The sequence below is a fragment of the Ceratotherium simum genome, chromosome 13 (assembly GCF_057802395.1).
Source record: "Ceratotherium simum simum isolate JZ-2026a chromosome 13, ASM5780239v1, whole genome shotgun sequence".
Classification (NCBI taxonomy): Eukaryota; Metazoa; Chordata; class Mammalia; order Perissodactyla; family Rhinocerotidae; genus Ceratotherium; species Ceratotherium simum.
Window position 1 is genome coordinate 42,611,372 of NC_141912.1, and position 17,460 is coordinate 42,628,831.

Consider the following 17,460-nt stretch of genomic DNA (forward strand, 5'->3'; position numbering starts at 1 on the left):
AGGGCAGGAAGGAAGTCTTCCCCATGATCTCCCTCCCCCACCCCCGCATTAGGCTGGCCCCTCTAAGCCCATGCTGAGGGATGGATAGCCCAGGACCTCCTCCCAGCGCAGCATCTGGGTCTGGACTGGCGAAAAACCCCTGTGTGTGATGGTGCTTCCCAAGGCAGACATGAGGACAAGTGGTCGGACTTCAGCACAAGACATTTGACATCAGGCCAGTCCAGATTGCCCTGTTCCCGGGGTCACCTCGTGGATCCGCACAGCCTCCCTCAATTTCTCCCCCAGAATGGCCCACTTGGCAGTGGGGGCTGGGAACTTCCAGAGACACCCTCTCGTTCTTGACCAGTTTCCCTTTTAAACCCCAGGCCTGTCTGGAGGGGCCAGGGTCCTGTGCTTCTGTGCCCCGGGTCCTCCTGAGACCATGCAGGGACTGGGTGGGGGCAGCAGGGGGCTGAGCAGGTAAGACAGGCCGTGGGGAGGGCTTGTTCAGACTCACATGGACTTGGCCGCAGACTGGGTCTCCTTGAGTGGGAGAGTGGGCAGTGCTAGGGTTTGGGGATTAGGTGGTAGGGAGGGGAGTCCTGTGTACCAGGCTCGGGCATGTCAAAGGCCAGAGAATCTAATTACCAGGGCCTGGATAAGGAGCAGGAACGGGTTCCAAAAGTTCTGAACCAAACATTGGTAGTGGATCCAGGGAGCTCCAAGTCCAACCCATTCACCTCTCCCCCTCTGTGGCCCCTAATTGGGTCTCAGATGGACGTGATTATGGTCCCAAGCCCGTGAGCCAGGGCTGGCCCCAGCCCAGATCCCAGCAAATCTAGCTCGGGTTCTAGAAAGGTGGCTCTGTGAGTGGCAGTGTGCAGCCTGCCAGGGCTTTCCCTCTGCCCAGGGCTCCTCGTGTGGGACACCTGGGGCAAGGTGGGGGCCAGGGACCCAGGACAGGGAGCTGGGAATGGGCAGCCTCGGGAAGGACCCCCCTCGGCAGGTCTGGGCAGCCACACCAACTCTCCCCACAATCTTAACCTTTGGAAGGCTTGGCCCCGCATGCCCACTGTCCAGGAAAACCAAGGCCTGGAGCAGAAAGGGGCCCAAAGGCTCAGGGGTCCTCGTGTACCCCGCAGTGACAGGGGAGAGGAAGGATCCAGAGGCCTTGGACACTCCCTAAAGCAACCCCTATTGCTTCCCTGGCTGAACACCCCCTTTTCCATATTTGAGGGTATCTGGAAGAGAGGTCTGGGTGACCTTGGCCAGCTTCCTGACAAGTCCAGGCACCCCTCCCCCTGCCCTGCCCAGATTCCAGGAAGCTGAGACTGCGATCCTGAGACTCCAGGATTTCTGAGGGTCTCACCTTTGTCCCTTTGTCCCTTTGCAGGAGAAGGTGTCACTGCTGCTCAGGGCTGGCCCGAGGCTCCAATGGCTTACCCTCCAGGGACTCTCTGCCTACATGGGCCACCCTCTCTGTGCCGACCTCCCCCAGGCCTGCTCTGGACATGAGCACCCCCTTCTGCCTCACTTCCCAAAGTGCCAAGTGTGTGATGGGGGCTCAGCATCCAGATCACCCCTGTCGTGGGGCCCACAGAGGACAGACGCCAAATCACAGGCGCAGGAGTAGCAAGGTGGGGCCTCTGCAAGGCATGGCCTGAACCCCCGAGAACGTGAGGGTGGCAGAGGCCTCAGCTCTGAGTCGCTGGTGCCGCTGGCTCCAGTAATGGGTCACTGTGTGAAGGGGCCTCCCCCGGGCCTGCAGCTCAGATCTGTCCCTCCTCCCCCACATTCCCTTCCCACTCCATAAAAGGCCTCCCTCTCTACAAGTTCTGGATAGGGCCAGCCCCATGGCTTAGCGGTTAAGTGCACACGCTCCGCTTCTGGAGGCCTGGGTTCGGATCCCGGGCGCGCACCAACGCACCGCTTCTCCGGCCATGCTGAGGCCACGTCCCACATACAGCAACTAGAAGGATGTGCAGCTATGACATACAACTATCTACTGGGGCTTTGGGGGAAAATAAATAAATAAATAAAATTTAAAAAAAAATTGGTATATAAGTTCTGGATAAGGAGCAGGCCCCAAACCTCAGAGCCCTCCCTAATCCCTCCTTTCCCCTTTCCCACACCTGCACATCATTTCCACTGCCAGTGCCCTGTTGGGTCTACCTCCAGAATACATCCCAAATCTGTCCTCTTCTCTCCTTTTCCACTGCACCAGTGGGCTCCAAGCTGCCATCCTCTCTCCCCTAGATTACAGCAGCAGCCCCGCAACAGATTTCCCTGCCTCTGCCCCTTCCACCCCCTCTCTGCCCTCCACCATCTCCACGTGGCAGCCAGAGCCATCCTATTAAAACTCAAGTCCGATCTCCTCTGCTCTGAACCCTACAGCTAATCCGATTGCCTCCCCTGGCCTACCAGACCCAGTGCGCCCTGGATCCTCCCCTGTGCCTCTTCCTCAGCCCTCTCAACTCCTTCATCCCACTCCAGCTGACCGGCCTCCTTTGACGCTTTGCTTTTCCTGAACCCTTCAGGTCCTTTGCACCTGCTGGTCCCTTTGTCTGGAACTTCCTTCCTTCAGCTGTTCACTCAGCCTTCTTCGTGCCACTCAAACTTCTGCTCCAGTGTCACCTCCCCAGCGAGGTCTTCCCTGACATGCTTGTCCCCGCCACTCAATCATTGTCTTCAAAGTTCTCTCTTCCCTGAACTTATTCATTAAATTAATTTGCCGGTTAGTCGACACCATCAGTGGAATGGAAGTTCATGGGACAGGGGCCTTATCTGTCCTGATGGCTGCTGTGTCCCCAGCACCAGCACAGTGCGGGCACATAACAGATGCTCAATAAATGTTGAGTGGGTGGATGAATGAATGCCCGCAACTGATCTGAGCCCCACAGCCTGCCCCCTGCCATCCACATGCAGGCACACAGCCCACTGTTCCACAGGCCTCCACCCTCCCTGACCAACCTCAATCTACTCCCCCTGCACCACACCACACTGGCTCCTCTCCCCCCAACAGCCCAGTCCTTCCCTTCCCAAGCCCACTCCCTCAGGCTAATTGCTAAAGCCCACACTCCCCGTTGCTTCCCCAAATCCTCCTCACCCTTCCTGGTCCACCTCCTTCAGTAAGCTTTCCCACGACACCTAGCTGTTGCCGTGACAACCAGAACAGAGCTAATCTTGGGCTTTGTGCCAAGCACCCACTGAGCGCTTTATGTGCATTTTCTTATTTAACAGACAACAACATTAGGAGGTAAGTGTTATTAATGTCTTTTCATAGATGAGGAAACAGGTTCACAGAGGTTGAGCGATCTGCCTGAGGTCACATAGCTGTCAAATGGCAGAGGTCCGTGTTCCGTAATCCTGTCTTGTGTGTGTCTCCCTTCTCTAACTGGACTGTGAGCTTCCGAGAGTTGGGGCTCTGTCAGGACTCAGCCCACACGACCCAGATTTTGAATCCTGGACCCGCTGCGTCCAACGCTTGCTTGGGAAATCAAGGCCACTGTACTTGTCAGACTGTGCTTCGTGCCCCTGACCCCAATCCTAATGTATCAATACGTTGATAGACTCCCCAGGCCCTTTAATCCCAGGAGGAAAGGAGCTCAAGAAGGAACGAGGCCAGCACTAGCCCACTTGGGCCAGAGAGGCGAGGAGCCTCCAAGACACCTGGAAACTCTGCGCCTGGCCCTCCACCCCTCCTTCCATTGCTGCTCTCGTCTCCTCCCCAGCCCTCTGTGGACCCGGCTGCTGGCTCTCCCAGCCCGGGCAGCACCCAGTCAAGAGGAGATGCTTCCACTGCATTTACATTCCTTTTTCCCCAGAGAGTCAGAGCTCCCAATTCCCCATCTCCTTGCCCCCACGCCTTGTTCCCGCCACACTCTTTCTGCGACTGTCTCACCCAGAGGGGAACCGGGCCAGGCTACAGGGGGCAGGTGGAGGGAAGCGACAGGGAAGACTCCCAAGGGGCCATGCCTCCCCAGCTAAAGGGGGCAGAGCAGAAAGAGAAGAGGTGGCCAAGGAAACACTGCATCAGTGTCAGTCAGCAGCCACCAGGTGGGGTGAAGGTGCCCCCCCATACTGCTCATTAACTCAGTCATTATATTAATAATCCCTTAGGAATGAGCATAATGACAACCTGCACCTGGAGCACAAGTGCGGCTGTCACACGCCTGACCTCCTCGGCCCATCTCCGTGCATCCACAGGGGCCGTGGAGCAGGAACGTCCATCCCCGGAGAAACCCGGCCCTGAGAGGCCAAGAGAGGTGTCCACCTGGTGAGCAAGACAAGTGTCCTGGAGGCTTCCTACAACCTCCTGTCAGGCAGGCAGAGCGAAGCTTCCAGAGGAGCTAGGCCACAACAAACCCTCATGATCCACCGCCCATGGAGAGCCTCCTCCCAGATCCTTCTCTCTGACACTCCAGCCCCCGTCTCTGCTCTCCTGTCACCTCCACGTTCATGGCAGAGCTGGTGCCTCTAAATTCCAGAAGAGACTCAGACTAACAACAAGAAATGTCACCTGAATGAATGGACAGTTCGGACTTTGATTTAATGAGCCAAGACTCCAATTCATATAGGGTTTAGGGGGTGAACAGGCCTCAGATATTTATATGGAAAGACCTGGTGGTGTGGGCCAGGTCTGAGGTCCCAAGAGCCAGAAGGGCCGCTGAAGTGAATGCTCACTTGGGCTGCACTAACAGAAGTATAATGTCTAGAATGAGGGAGATGTTGGGCTGAAGGAAGGTGAGGGTCAGGCCCGGGTACTGCACTCAGTTCTGGGTCAAACTAGAGCACAGAGGGGTGGACACCTTTCTGACTGTGCCAGAAAGAACCACGTTCAGGTGAAAATTTCTGCCATCTGCTGAGCACTTACTGTGGGCCAGCTGCCACGGTTCATGCTGGGCAGACATTCTCTTATTTGATCCTCACAACAAGTTTATGAGGAAGGGCCTGTTACTATCCTTAAGTCACAGATGAGAAAACGGAAGCACTAAGAGGTCAAGTTGTGAGTAGGTGGTGAAGCCAAGTTTCAAAGTTCAGCACCCTTGGCAGAGAGACTAGACTTAGCCGTGTGTGGATCCGTGAGCAGATTAGGATCCAAGGAGAGGCAGTTTAGAGACATCATAAGACCGAGTGGAGAGAGGACTTGTGAGATAGCGAGCTCCCCATCCCGAGAAGTGTGTGAGCAGAAATCTGATAAACACCTCCAGGAATCCTGTCAAAGGGATCCTTGGATGGGTCCTAGCTCAGCTGACTTACAAGATTCCATCGTGGACTCTGTGATTCTGTGACACAGAGCCCTCAGGGCCCACACAGCTCCTCTCACTCCTGCCTCAGCTCTCCCTCTACCTCAGCCTCCCACCACCGTCCTGGAGTCCCAGGGGTCCCTCATTATAAGTCCGCATCCACCTGTGAGTCTGACTCCCCTTTAAGGTACTGGTCAGAGAGCACCCCAGAGCTCAGGGAGGGCCTGGCCTCCTGGGAGGCTGAGATGCCTGTCAGGAGAGGGTGGCGGGGGCAGGTGAGGTCAGGCCTCTCCTGCACATCCAGCTACATAATGGGAGCCTTTCTGAGGCATCTAATGAGTAGAGAGGGAAGGGTCAGTGGGTGGGCGACAGGTGGGCCCCAGGGGGGAGCAGGTTCACCTTGTTGTGAACCAGGCAAGGCCCTGGCTTGGAATTCAAAAGCACTGGAATGTGGCCCCTGCTGACACTTGGCCCACTCCTGCAGGGGGGAGCACCCAACACACCCTCCTGCAGCCCACCTGAGGCAATGAAGCCCCTTCGGGCCAGGTCGGGAGCACTGGTGGGGAAGAACACACGACTGGCAGGCAGCCCCAGCTCAAGCCACTAATTAACTTCACGGCCTGAGGCAAGTCACTTCACCTCTTGGCCTGTTTCCTCCTCTGCACAGTGGTGATAACGATCCAGCCTGTGAGCTGGAGAGAGATAAACGGTCTGTAAGGCCCCGTGGAAAGCCGACTGTGTTTATACCATCGTAAAGCGCTATTATTACCCAGGGTGGGCTTGGGGAGGGCCCCTCCTGGTCTGACCTGAAATGTCACTCCTGGACAGGATGTTGGCTCTGGTCCTTTCCTGATGGCTGCCCAGGGGGTGGGCAGGGCCTGTTTCTAAAGAGGAGAACGGAGCACTCAGCAAACATTCGCAGATGCTGGTGATGATCTTTGGACGATGATGGCGGTGGAAACAGATTCCATTTGCACGCCACGCCCTGATGGCGGCAGGGCAGGCTCAAACACAGCAGCAGTGGTCGCCCTCCTGGGCATCACTCCCACCCGTCCCTTCCCACCAGGAAAGCTGTGCACTCACACCCCACCCGCCCCGCCAGAGGAAAATTCCTGCAGGAGACCTCCTAAGTCAGAGGCAGTGACCTGGGAAGGAGACAGGGAAGGCTGGCTGCCACACTGGCTGGGAGTCAATTCCTGGGACATGTCTCCTGACCACCCCCATGCCCCACAAGTATGTGCACTGAAGCGATTACGACCTGCTCTGGGGGAACCCCAGGGGTCTGACCAGGATCTGGCGACCCCAAAGAATGAGGCTAACTGCCCCTTCTCGTGTCATTCACCAAAGGAGCAGCAATACGCCTGAGGTCTCGGGGGCCGAAGAGCTGTGACTTCCAGTGATTTTCTTCCTTGGGAACAGTGAGTTGTTAACACAGTTTGCCCGGGCCTGTCTGCTTTCCAAAGTGCAGTCATGTTCGTCATCTCATTGGCCACTTCTGAAAACTAGCTCCTGTTTTCCAGGGGCAAAAACCAAGGCCCCTTTGGGGTAACCAAGTGCTGAAAAGAGCAGAGAGAATAGCTGAGTCAGGACTAGAGCCCAGTCCCTTGACAAGTCAAGCCTCTGGCTCCCCCATGACAGCATCCATGAGCCTGAGCAGAACTGAGAGTCACTAGCATGGCCAGGACCCCAAGGCCTGGTCCTGGCACCGCCATAGCTGCCCCCATCTTGGCTGTCCTTTTTGGAGAGAACACCACTCCTGCCTGTGGAGGCCAGAACGAGCAGCCGTCATGTGGGAGGACAGGGAGAAAGCAGAACTGAGCTGCCTGGATGAGCTGCAGAGAGAGGGCGGCATCCCCTACTGCAGGGGGAGAAGACGCGCGATGAATCCAGCCTGCGGCGGGCTGTCCCTCTGGTGCAGAGAGCAAAAGGATGTCAGGGAAAGCAGGGTTGGGTGCCAGCTCTGGGCCTGCAGCAGCTGCACCCTCGGCCCCTGCTGGGCCCCAGGTGAGGGGCCTCTCTCACCTCCTGTTGTGGCCAGTCCTCTTCAATGACAGGGACACCCAGGGTCAGGGGGGTCTGGAAGCTGGTCAGTCCAACCCCCACCCAGGGGAGGGGGCACTCCCGGTATTGAGGTCCGGGCCGCGGTGTTCTGGACAGCAGGAGGGGAGGGAATCAGGTGGGCCCCGCCCAGGCCTGTTTCCTTGGTGAGGAGGACAGGTCTGCTTGCTCCACAGGCCAGGGAGCTGGGGCACAAACTGTGATCAGAGACAAGAAGGCTTGTCCCTAAGTCTTGGACAAACCTCACTCCCACTCCTCTCCTGGGCCCTGAGTGGCTTATCACAGACATTAGATTTCCTTTCGATTAACCATTTAGGGGGTTGAAATAGAAATGGAGTCTTGCCGGCAGGGAGGCCGGTGAGAGGAGGAAGAGGGAAGAGGCCGCCTTGGGACAGGGAGAGGGCGCTCCTGCAACAGCAGCACGGCAGCGGGCAGTGCGGCCCCGTGCAGACCTGCAGCTTCCAGCCAGGTGTTCAGCTGTGGGGGCTCTGTGAGGGTCCCACCTCTGTGGTAGGGTAGAGGCGCCCCAAGAGTCTATTCCTGGGCAGCAGTCCTCTGGGAAATTCACACTTTGCAAGCCAGATTAGTTAGTTCCACGTTACTCTGTGTTTTTTCCTTTTGCTATTCTTGGGCTTTTAGTCAAGTCCTGTTTAAAAGTTCTAGCCTCGACCTAGCCATGCTGGGGACGCCAAGAAAGGATCTAGGGTCCGCTTTGGGCCAAGGTGTTAAAGGAGCGCCCACTGGGACGTGCCTGGTGCCAGAAAGGAGAATCAGTGAGGGTTCCAGAGAAGGGGACTCTGGTGCAGCACTCCCCCCCAACATCCCCCCACCCACTGCCAGCCTCAGAGGGTCAGGGTTCTATCCCACTACAGATCTCCTTTCTGCATCTAGGACTCCAGCTCTCCGGTCTGTCAAGAGCATCCATCTCTGGCAACTTTAAGTTCTGAGCCAGGACTTCTTGGAGGAGAAAAAGAAATGGTCACAGACTTGTCCCCAAAACCACAACCACTCCAAACTTCCTGGAATGAAGCCCCTACCTCTGTTGGGCCTCCCCTACTCGCCCCCCAGAAGCATGCCAGAGAAGACTCCCTAAGAATTTAACATGATCCACCAAGCCAGAATTTAAAAATAATTATATTAATAATAAATATGTTAAATTACATTTAAAACAATAAATAGAAAAATAAACTGATAAATAAAATCAACAAGTACAAAACGTTTCAAAATTTCAACCAAAAAAAACACACACAGATGACAGACGAGACAAATGGACTTAATGGGAGGGTGCTAGATGCAATCATGGGAACCCTTCACAGTTTCCGTTGTGGCTCCCTCCTCGCCTGGTCACCCTCTTCCCCCAACTTGGAGACCAGGAGACTCAGTGGCTGGGAACTCTGGCCAGTGCAGGGAAGCATCTGGTCCCACCTCAATGCCCTTCTGTGAAGCAATCTGGAACCCTGGGAGTGTGAGCTCAGAGGACAGAGCATGAGGCAGAGGCTGGGCCACGGCGGGGAGGAGGGAAGTCCCTACAGAGGCAGGTCAGTGCTGTTGTGCCGGGTTTTCCTGGCGGTGCCATCGTCACGGGGCAGAGCCCTCTGCAGGTTTGACATGGCCACGGTCTTTTTGAGGTCAATCACGGCGTAGGAATCTGAGCTGCGGGCAGGGAGGGTGGTGGGCGCAAGGGCTCGGGGGACTGAGGGGTTCTGGGGCCCCTTGGGCCGGTCTCCGCCCCAGCCTTTCAGCTCCACCTGGATGTAGTTGAGCTGCCTTGGGGGCTCAGGGCCCGGCCGGCGGAAATCAAAGTTGAAGACCCTCGGGGAGCCTCGGCGGCGGGTCAGTGGCACAGGGAAGCTGCCGTGGCTGCGGAGGGCAGCCCGGGTGCTGGTGGGCTTTTGCAGTGGGGTCTCGTCCTCCTCACCGTCGGGGAAGCCATTGGAGGAGGGTGTGAGCCCGTCCCTTGAGTCCCCGTCATCCCCGGCCTCCTCCCCCAGCTGCTGGGCTCGGCTCTCCCACACGGGGGGCAGTGAGGGCAGGTTCTCATAGTGCAGCAGGGCGGCCCGGCGGTGGGCGAGGCCATTCCAGCCCGGCTCCTCTGGGCTCAGTCTCCAGCCGGCCCCCGGCCGCAGCCCCCCGCTGACATTCTCGTAGGTGCACTTGGGCTGGGCTGGGCACTCGGAAGGGCCCTCGTTGTTGTTGTGGTGGTGGGGGTGGTCATGCAGGCTGGGGCAAAGGCCCTGGCACTTCATCATGTGCCGTCGGGCAGGGGTCGGGCCCAACACGAACTTCACCTGGCCCGGCTGCAGGAACACCTGCGGGTCCCGCTGGTCGGGGCCCCGGACCTGAGCGGGGAAGGGTGCCTGACCCTCAGGCAGGGGCTGCAGGCAGTGCCGGCTCCTGCGGTGGTTATCCTCGCTGGCCGGTGTGTTGACATAGGTGTGGGACTAGGGGGAGAGAGTCCAAGTGAAGCGAGAGGTTCAAGGGCAGGGAGGAAGGAGAGAACAGAAGGGTTACGATGAGAGACAAGGCGCAGAGGGGAAAAGACCGGGGGTTTCCTCCTCTTCCTTGTCCTCCAAACCTTCCAGGGAAGCTGCCTCCCTTTCTGGGGACAGGAAGGGACCCTATCAATTTTCCTCCCTCCCACGATCCTTACTGGGAGGATGTCCCACATTTCCTGATCCCCCATCCCCACCCAGACCAATGGGGAGGGCAGGGTAGCAGCCTGCTCACCTGTTCATCAGGGGCAATGAGGGCATGGGTGGACTCTTCCCCAACTGAGGGGTGTCGGAGGCTGCTTGTCGAGGGGCGCCGGGGTGCCGAGAATCGCGGGCCCTCTCCCAGGCAGCCCGGGAAGCCATTGGAGAAGCTGGAGACAGTGTAGCCTAGAGCTGGGCGCAGAGGAGACAAGCCTGGGTGAGGGGTCCTCGAACCACCTGACAACCACCTGCGACCACGTGTGCGGCATCCTGGGACTCCTCCGATGGGAGGGGAGACGTTCCCAGGGCCCCCAAGGTGTTTTGCCCCCCTGAACCAGCAGTCTCCCATTATCTTTTGCCTCTCTGTTCTTCAAACCCTGCCCTGTCCCTCAAAGCTCCACTTGCACCCCACTTCCCCCAAGACAGCCTTATCTGAAACCCTCAAAGCACACCTTATCATACTGGCCTGTCCCTTAGTCTCATTCTAGCTCTGCTAGTGAGCTCCAGGGAAGCTCCTCGAAATCAGGGGCTGCATTTCCATTTCTTCTGCCCCCACGGGCCAGCCCACGGAGTGCAGAACACAGCAGGTGCTCAGCGCAGACCCAGTGAATGAACAAGCAGAAACTGTGGGAACCTCTCCAGAAAACGGTCACGGGCAGAGACGCCTGCACCAGCCATCAGGAAAGGTATATGGGTATGACCCAGTAGACAGAAGGAAGGAAGCAAAACAGCTCCAGACTGCTGTTTCCATGGAAACCCAATGTCTTCCTGTCTGCTCCCCAACCATCAGTTGATTCAAGGCCCAGGACTCCCCAGCCTCAGCCTGAGTCACCTGACTGGCCCAGGCCAGGACTTAGCCATCCCCACGAGCGGTTCTGATGATGGACGACTGTCCTGGAAGACTGGCTCACCCAGCCATCCCACCACCTGCCTGCCTCCCTCATGTCCCCAAAACTGGTGCTTCCTGGGCCTGTGCTTATCTGTGCGTGTATGTGTGCACGTGTGTGTACTGGGGTACCAAGGATGGGGTCTCCTTACCGTTGGGAGGCTGCGGGGCCCGAGGGAGGTCAAGCTCAGCCGGGTGGCTGTTGCGAGTGACGATGACCGGCTCTTCCATCACGCTGATGCTGTTGCACTGCATCAGATCCTGAAGGAGGTTGAAGATTTCCTCGGCCCGGGAGCACTTGAATGCAAATATCCCTGAAGAAGGAGAGGAACCAAGGAGGCTCCTCTGACCCCGTGCCCAATAGGGAAGGATCAGAGAAGCTGAACACATGCACGAAGCTCAGGAAATGCCCCTTTCCTCCAGTCCCAGGCCTGCAGGGGGGCGGGAGAGTCCCTCCTCATCCTCAGCACTCTTCCCAGCACATTCTAAAATCCAAGAGCTACGGGAGGAGCTGGGCCCCAGGACCCACCCATCACCATCGTCTTCAGATCTAACACTTCAGCTATATTCCTCTGAGGTTAAGTCACTTCACAGGGATGAGGGGTGAGGGGAAAAGAAGTAAAAGCAAAGTGGAAAAGGACAGTAGTAGATGAGTGACCATCCACTTCACACACTCCCCCACATCCCTCTGCCCACCACCAATTGCTCCCCAGAAAACTAAGCTCCACCCAGGGCACCAGCCCTCAGCTCTATGCTCAACAGCCTCCGAGCTCTTTGAGCGCAGGAGGGTCTGTCCCGTTCACTGCTTGTTCACTGGGTACTGAGCCCAGTGGCTGCCCAGGGAGCAAATGTTTACTGTGTATAGGCCCCCGACCTCATGGAGCTTAAACTCTGGTGCAGAGAGGAAGAAAGGATGGGCGACTAGCGGAAGGACAAATACATCAAGGCGATCGTGTGGCTCCTCAATGCAGCCAGCCTCAGAGCCCCTCAAACTCCAATGCAGCAACTCGCAGTCCCGGGAACAGCAGGTTGGCTGAGCACCTGTGATTCAGGGTATCCAAAATGCCCTTGGGATGTTGGGCCAGCCTGGGATTCTGTGCTCCCCTGTAACAGTGCGGCCCAGGACTGAGGGGAGGCTACTTGAGGTGTGTGTGTACATCTATTCACAACAAAGAAAAATAAACAAGGCTGGGCATGAGACAGCTGAGGTTTGCAGGAACGGGAGAGGAAGGATAGAAGGGAAGAAAAAGGACTATATCTCCAGGCTGTGAAAGCCTGGAGCTTTAGCAGAACCCAGTGTTGGGGCCCAGAGAAGCCCCTCAGGATCAAACACCACCCGGAGCAATGAAGCCCCTTCCTCCCCTCTCTCTGCTTAGCCAGTGTTAACTGCCTCTGCCTCATGAGCTCCCAGGGGAAAGATGCTCTCCCGGCCAACACAGCCTCAAAGACTCACTGCTGTGTTGGCAGCCTCATCAGAGGACCTCCGTCACTGCATCTCTGCACAGTCACAACCCCAAACTGCATTTAACACAATCCCGGGCGGGATTCCTTCTGCAGAACCTAGGTTTGTGTCCTAAAAGATAAGCCCAGCCCATGCCACTCCTTCAAAGAGCCATGCCTGGCTCTAGCCTTGACCTCATGGAACAACCCACCACTCTCTGACCTCTGGCTGTAGGGCGGGGGGAGGAATATATCACACTCCACTGCCCACAGGTGACAGGACAAAGATTAACCTCTTGAAGATGACTCTGTACATTAGGGACCCAAGAGTCCTACCTCCCCAAATCTATCATTTCCAAGCCACTCAGTCTCAAGGTAGCCAGGACTTCAGGCCCAACCTTTCATTATTCAAAGGGTCCAGGGTATATGACTTGGGGGCTCAGAAGAAAGTTTGTTCCTACTTAGGGGGCAACAGGGACCCTGGGAACTGAGTCACAGAGGGAGGAAGAATCGCTTGCTTTCCCAGGCAGGCTCTGGCCTGGGAGCACTGGCTCCTTCCCATGGGCTGTGCAACAAATATGCCCACAAAGGGACCCAGGCCGGAGCTGCAATGACTGAAGAGAAAGTGCACTGGCCTGGGAGTCCAAGCAGTTCTGCATTAACGTGCGGTGTGCTCTTGGCCATGACCCTTCCCTTCTCTGGGCAATACCCGCCAAGTCAACAGACTTCCCCACAGTCCCTTTAGCTCTGACTTCCAGCCCCAGTCCCTGCCCCAGGCGCACAAGCCCCCATCCCAGCATGGGGCAAGAGCTCATCCTCACCCTGGCCCGTCTGACACCGGCGGCCGCTCTCGAAGGAGAAGAGGTTGGAGTCGTAGCCATAGCGCCGCAGGCAGAGGTAGGGCCAGCGGACGGCCTCGCGCCGGTGCAGGTGCAGCACCAGCTCGCTCTGCGTCAGCTCCATCACTCCGGAGCCCAGCTCCACCCCCTCGTCATCCACATTTGTCACCTGGGGGGCCGGGGACAGAAGGGTCAATGACGAATCCAACAAGTGTGTGGACGGGTTCCTGAGCTGTGGGGAGGAAGGCCAACGCAGGGCCAGAGCTGGGACCAAGGGGCTCCCCTGACTGTAGCAGATTCTACTGTATGCCACGTGACTACCAGGGGTTGGGCAGAGCAGTGCCACCGACCCACAACAGTGCTCTAAGCCTCAGTCTGGTCATTAGGACAGTGAGAAGAGGGCTGGTTAGGTGACCTCCAAGGTCAGATGGTTAGATGAGCAAGGTGAGATGACCTGGGGCGGTCCATGGCTTAGCATCCAAGGACCAGATGTTAACAGGGGAAGAGGTCCCATCATAAGTTCAAGATCTTAAGACCCTGGGAGAGTCAAGCTCAAGGCAGAGCAAACAGCTACGCCTCCAGCACCCCCCAGCTGCAGGGCCTCGCTGAGGGCTCCCTCTTCTGGTGAGCGGAGCAACCTGTGCCTCAACACGCCAAGGGTGAGGAGGGGGCTCCCCCTACAGGGAGGTGAGTGGTGGGAGGGCCCAGGGGGGCACAGGTCGATTGGGCCTGGCCTTAGCTTCCCAGAGCAAACAGCAAACACTAATATAGTGCTTATGATGTGTTAAGCACTGTTCTAAATACTTTACATATTTTAACTCACAAATACAGACTTCTGTTGTTTTCTCCAAAAAAGTTATATGTCAAGTCATAAAGATACACTGACAGGGGCGAATGTTCTAAAAGCATGATTTTTGTTGCATTATTGTGGCATTTCCTCATTCTTGGTAGTACCAAGAGCTGCACAAATGGCAGTGGCCTGGGCCCCAGGCCCCTTGGAGGCCCTGAGCTGGAGAAGTCTTAATGAGCCCACACCTAAGCCTGTCGTTCCGCCTTCTCCAGGGAGGCTGAGGCAACTAGACAGCTCGGGGCCTGAGCCCAGGAGGCGGTGCTGGGAACTGGGGAGAGGAGGGGACTGTGGGTACCTTGAACTTGGTGGGGTGGTTGTCTGGGATGCTGTCTCTGTTCAGGCAGCTGCAGCAGCTCCCCATGGTGTCAGAGCAGCCAGCCCACCCTAGGGAGAATCATAAGGGATAAGAAGTCACCAAAGTCTGCTCCAAAAAGCCCTGCTCTGGGGACCTCAGCAGAACCACCCCGTTGTGATCGCCTACTCTGTCTAAGGGACTGCAGGACACAGTCCCTCCCTCAAGGAGTTCCCACTCTCAATCCAGGGCCAGACCCACACTGGATAAACACTAATTCAAGTTAGGATGCATTAAGGATTAATGCTGATGGGGGGACAGAGAGAGCGTCTCAGAGGTAACATGTGATCTGGACCTTGAGAAGTATGGAGGATTCTGGCTGATGTAACGAAAGGGAAGGGAAGCCTGGGCAGTAGGAAGCGCACGGATAAAAGTAGGGACCCAGAAGAAGTGACGTGCCTCAGGAGCTGGGTACCAGCCTGGGGCCCTCATCCAAGTTCACCAAAGAAACTGTAACCTGGGCGTCCCAGACTCTCTGCCCTGCATTCTTCTCCTTTATCCTCTTTTCTCACCTTACCCTTCCCACATCACCCAAGTCCTCTCTTTTCCTAGCTCACCACCATCCCAACATCTACCTCAATTTATCTTTCTGATGTTCTCTTCAAATGAGGCGTTACATTATGGACAAAAGATACATTCAGGAGATCGAGCATTTAGAATAGAGCACAACCCTGATTAGGTACTTCTTCATTAGGGAAAAAATGCTGGGTTTGCTCCCTTTTGTCCAAAGGGGAGACCAGAGGCCTTACTATCTGGCTTTTCCCTCCAGGGTTATGGCACTTGGATTACATGTCACAGCAGTTGGGCCTGTGTCTAGGATGGAGAGGATACCACCTCAGGGAGCAAGCAAATGCATGGACCAACCTAACCAGACATCAAGGGGCTGCAACTTGCTGCAAGAAATGAGTCTGTAAGATTAGATATGCCTTCTAGAACTCCGGCTGAATGTGTAAAGCCTTGAACAATCCTGACCTGCACCCTCCATTTCTCCCAACTTAGGAAACTCCAGAAAAGTGACACCTATACACAGCTCTCACCTCACCCAGGCCATCGGGGAGCTGACCAGGGGAGGGGCATGGGGAAGGACTCCCACTTTATTCCCCCCGTTCTTGGTGGGGCGTCATGGCAAGCAGGCTGCAGAGAAGTCACCTGGATCCCTCTGAGACACACCTGGGGCTCACCTAGCACAGGAGACAGAGACCACAGGTTAGTGGAAACCTTCCATCCTCACCTCCAATTGTTAATGAAACTGACATGCTGCTAGTCCATTCCACCTGGATATCTGTTCCAGGTCCTAATGGGACAGAAGCACCAATGAAGAAGGCAAGATCAAGGGCAAAGGGACCACAAATTCCAAGCCCCATAGGCCCTGAGCAGGAGAGACTCCCATAGCATCAATGAGTTTGAAGTCTGAGGCAGCCCAAGCCTTTTTAAGTTGCCTCTAGACCCCATCCAAATTCTGTTACAACCAGCACCAAAATCACCACCTTAGTTTTGCAGAGAATAACTCTACAAAGAGCTTTCTCAAAAGGACACTATAATGTATTGGAAAGAGTCCCGGCTTAAGATTCAGAAGCCAATATTCTAACCTGTTTTGTTGCTACTAAGTAGTAGAGTCTGGGAGACTCTGCCAGGTCAATCCCCCCCCCCCCAACACCTCCAACTCCCACCCCAAGGCCTTAGTTTTTAAGAGAAACATCTGTGTGTAACATCTGTAAAGCTTCTAGCTTAAATAACCTCTAGAGGCAGGATGTAAGACAAACATCATTAAAATCGACATTTTCCTTTTCCAGGACAGGTTCCTTCAATCTCAGATTTGGAAGCTTGATCGATTTTCCGTTCTCCAAGCTCTGAAAGTCCTAAAATTTTAACATAAATGCTAACAATAAATCAAATTTCAGGGATCTGAACCCCAAGTAGACACATCGACAAGACAGGATCCTGGGACCCTTGAAACCCCACCCTCCTGCTCTGGAAAAACAGTATCATTTCCCAGGGCCCCTGGGCTCTGCATCCTTGGACAACTCTCCAGGGAAAAGGACCCCCACTCTCTTGGTCTGGCTTATTCTCTGGAAGGAGAAAGCAGACTGAGGGAGGTGTCACAGCCTAAAGCCAGGGGGCTAGGAAAATACTGGGGCTTGAGCCACCAACAGGGAGTCTGGGAGTGAAAGCAAGAACTACAGGGTGCAAGATGGGGGGGCATTGCACCTTTTCCTGACCCCTTCTCTTTAAGATATCAGGACATATCATGACAGCCCGCGAGGTGGGAGGGGAAGAGGGGAGTCTGGTCTGGGATAGGTGTGGATTGGGGGCGGGAGTTAGAGCGGGTTATGGACACGCAAAACATGAAAGGGCTCGGGGGAAACGTGGGCGAGTGTTTTGGATTTGAGAATGGTGCAAGGAGAATGGGGGGTATGAAGGCTCAGAGGAATTTCAGGGTGGTGGAAGCATTTGGGGACATCCAGGAGAGAACGGTGGCTCTGTGGGTCTATCAGGGGATCTCGCAGGAGTGAGGGGTTCTGAGGGCTCCAGGACATGCGAAGGTGTGTCCGGGAGGTGGGGGTGGGGGCGGTGCTGGGGAGTGAAAGGCAAATGTAGGTTGCAGGGTGGCCAGGGGAATCTCCAGACACCGGGAAGGAATGGGGTAGGTCGGGGCCGCGCGTCGTCCCCGGATCCCCGCCCCCAGCCCCGGGGCTCCACCGCCCGCCCGCCCGGGGCTTCCTCGGGAGCGAGCGGAGACTGCGGCGCGGCGCGGTGTGGCCTCGGTGGAGCCGCCTCGTCCCCGCCCCGCCGCGCCCCGACTCACATCGCCCCGCGGCCCCGGCGGCGCCGGGCCCCGCTCCCGGGTCCCGCTGCAGCAGCCGCCGCCCGCCCGGAGCTAAGGCCTCCCCACCCCGCCCCGCGGCCGCGGGTCGGAGGTCACCGGCAGCACCAACGAGACGCTGCGGGCGGGCGGACCCGATCGGGGGCGACCGGCGCGCAGCCTAGAAGGTCCCTTTGGAGGACTTTGCAGTCGGGAACAGGGAGCATGCGCAGACGCCAGAGGGCGCTCCCGGCCAGCGGCTGGGCGAACCTGGCGGGGCGGGGCGGAGCCTGGGGCAGGGGCGGGGCTAGGGG

At 56.7% G+C, this 17,460-nt stretch overlaps 1 protein-coding gene across 3 annotated transcripts; it reads right to left on the reverse strand.

Annotated features, from left to right (window-relative positions):
- Positions 1 to 8,399: 8,399 nt before the first annotated feature.
- Positions 8,400 to 17,209, reverse strand: FRS3 (fibroblast growth factor receptor substrate 3). 3 transcript variants are annotated; one of them, XM_087438577.1, is made up of 7 exons: positions 17,150 to 17,209; positions 15,381 to 15,524; positions 14,287 to 14,375; positions 13,124 to 13,310; positions 11,015 to 11,176; positions 10,011 to 10,168; positions 8,400 to 9,724 (listed from the first exon to the last, which is right to left on the reverse strand). In XM_087438577.1, the coding sequence occupies exons 3-7, from the start codon at positions 14,350 to 14,352 to the stop codon at positions 8,810 to 8,812; spliced, it is 1,488 nt and encodes a 495-aa protein (XP_087294703.1). In that variant the 5' UTR covers positions 14,353 to 14,375; positions 15,381 to 15,524; positions 17,150 to 17,209; the 3' UTR covers positions 8,400 to 8,809. The 3 variants fall into 3 exon arrangements, with proteins under 3 accessions (XP_087294703.1, XP_087294704.1, XP_004424216.1); XM_087438578.1 differs by lacking the exons at positions 15,381 to 15,524; positions 17,150 to 17,209 and adding an exon at positions 15,575 to 15,984; XM_004424159.3 differs by lacking the exon at positions 17,150 to 17,209 and having other exon boundaries at positions 15,381 to 15,529.
- Between the last annotated feature and the right edge of the window lie 251 nt (positions 17,210 to 17,460).

What these genes read in the sequence shown, in the direction of transcription:
- FRS3 (XM_087438578.1), bottom strand. Translation starts at nt 15,707, where the DNA reads ATGGGGCTTGGAATTTGTGGTCCCTTTGCCCTTGATCTTGCCTTCTTC. An exon ending in AGTTTCATTAACAATTGGAG is followed by an intron (nt 14,376 to 15,574) that starts GTGAGGATGGAA and finishes GATTCTCCCTAG; the next exon opens with GGTGGGCTGGCTGCTCTGAC. An exon ending in TCATTGCCCCTGATGAACAG is followed by an intron (nt 9,725 to 10,010) that starts GTGAGCAGGCTG and finishes CTCTCCCCCTAG; the next exon opens with TCCCACACCTATGTCAACAC.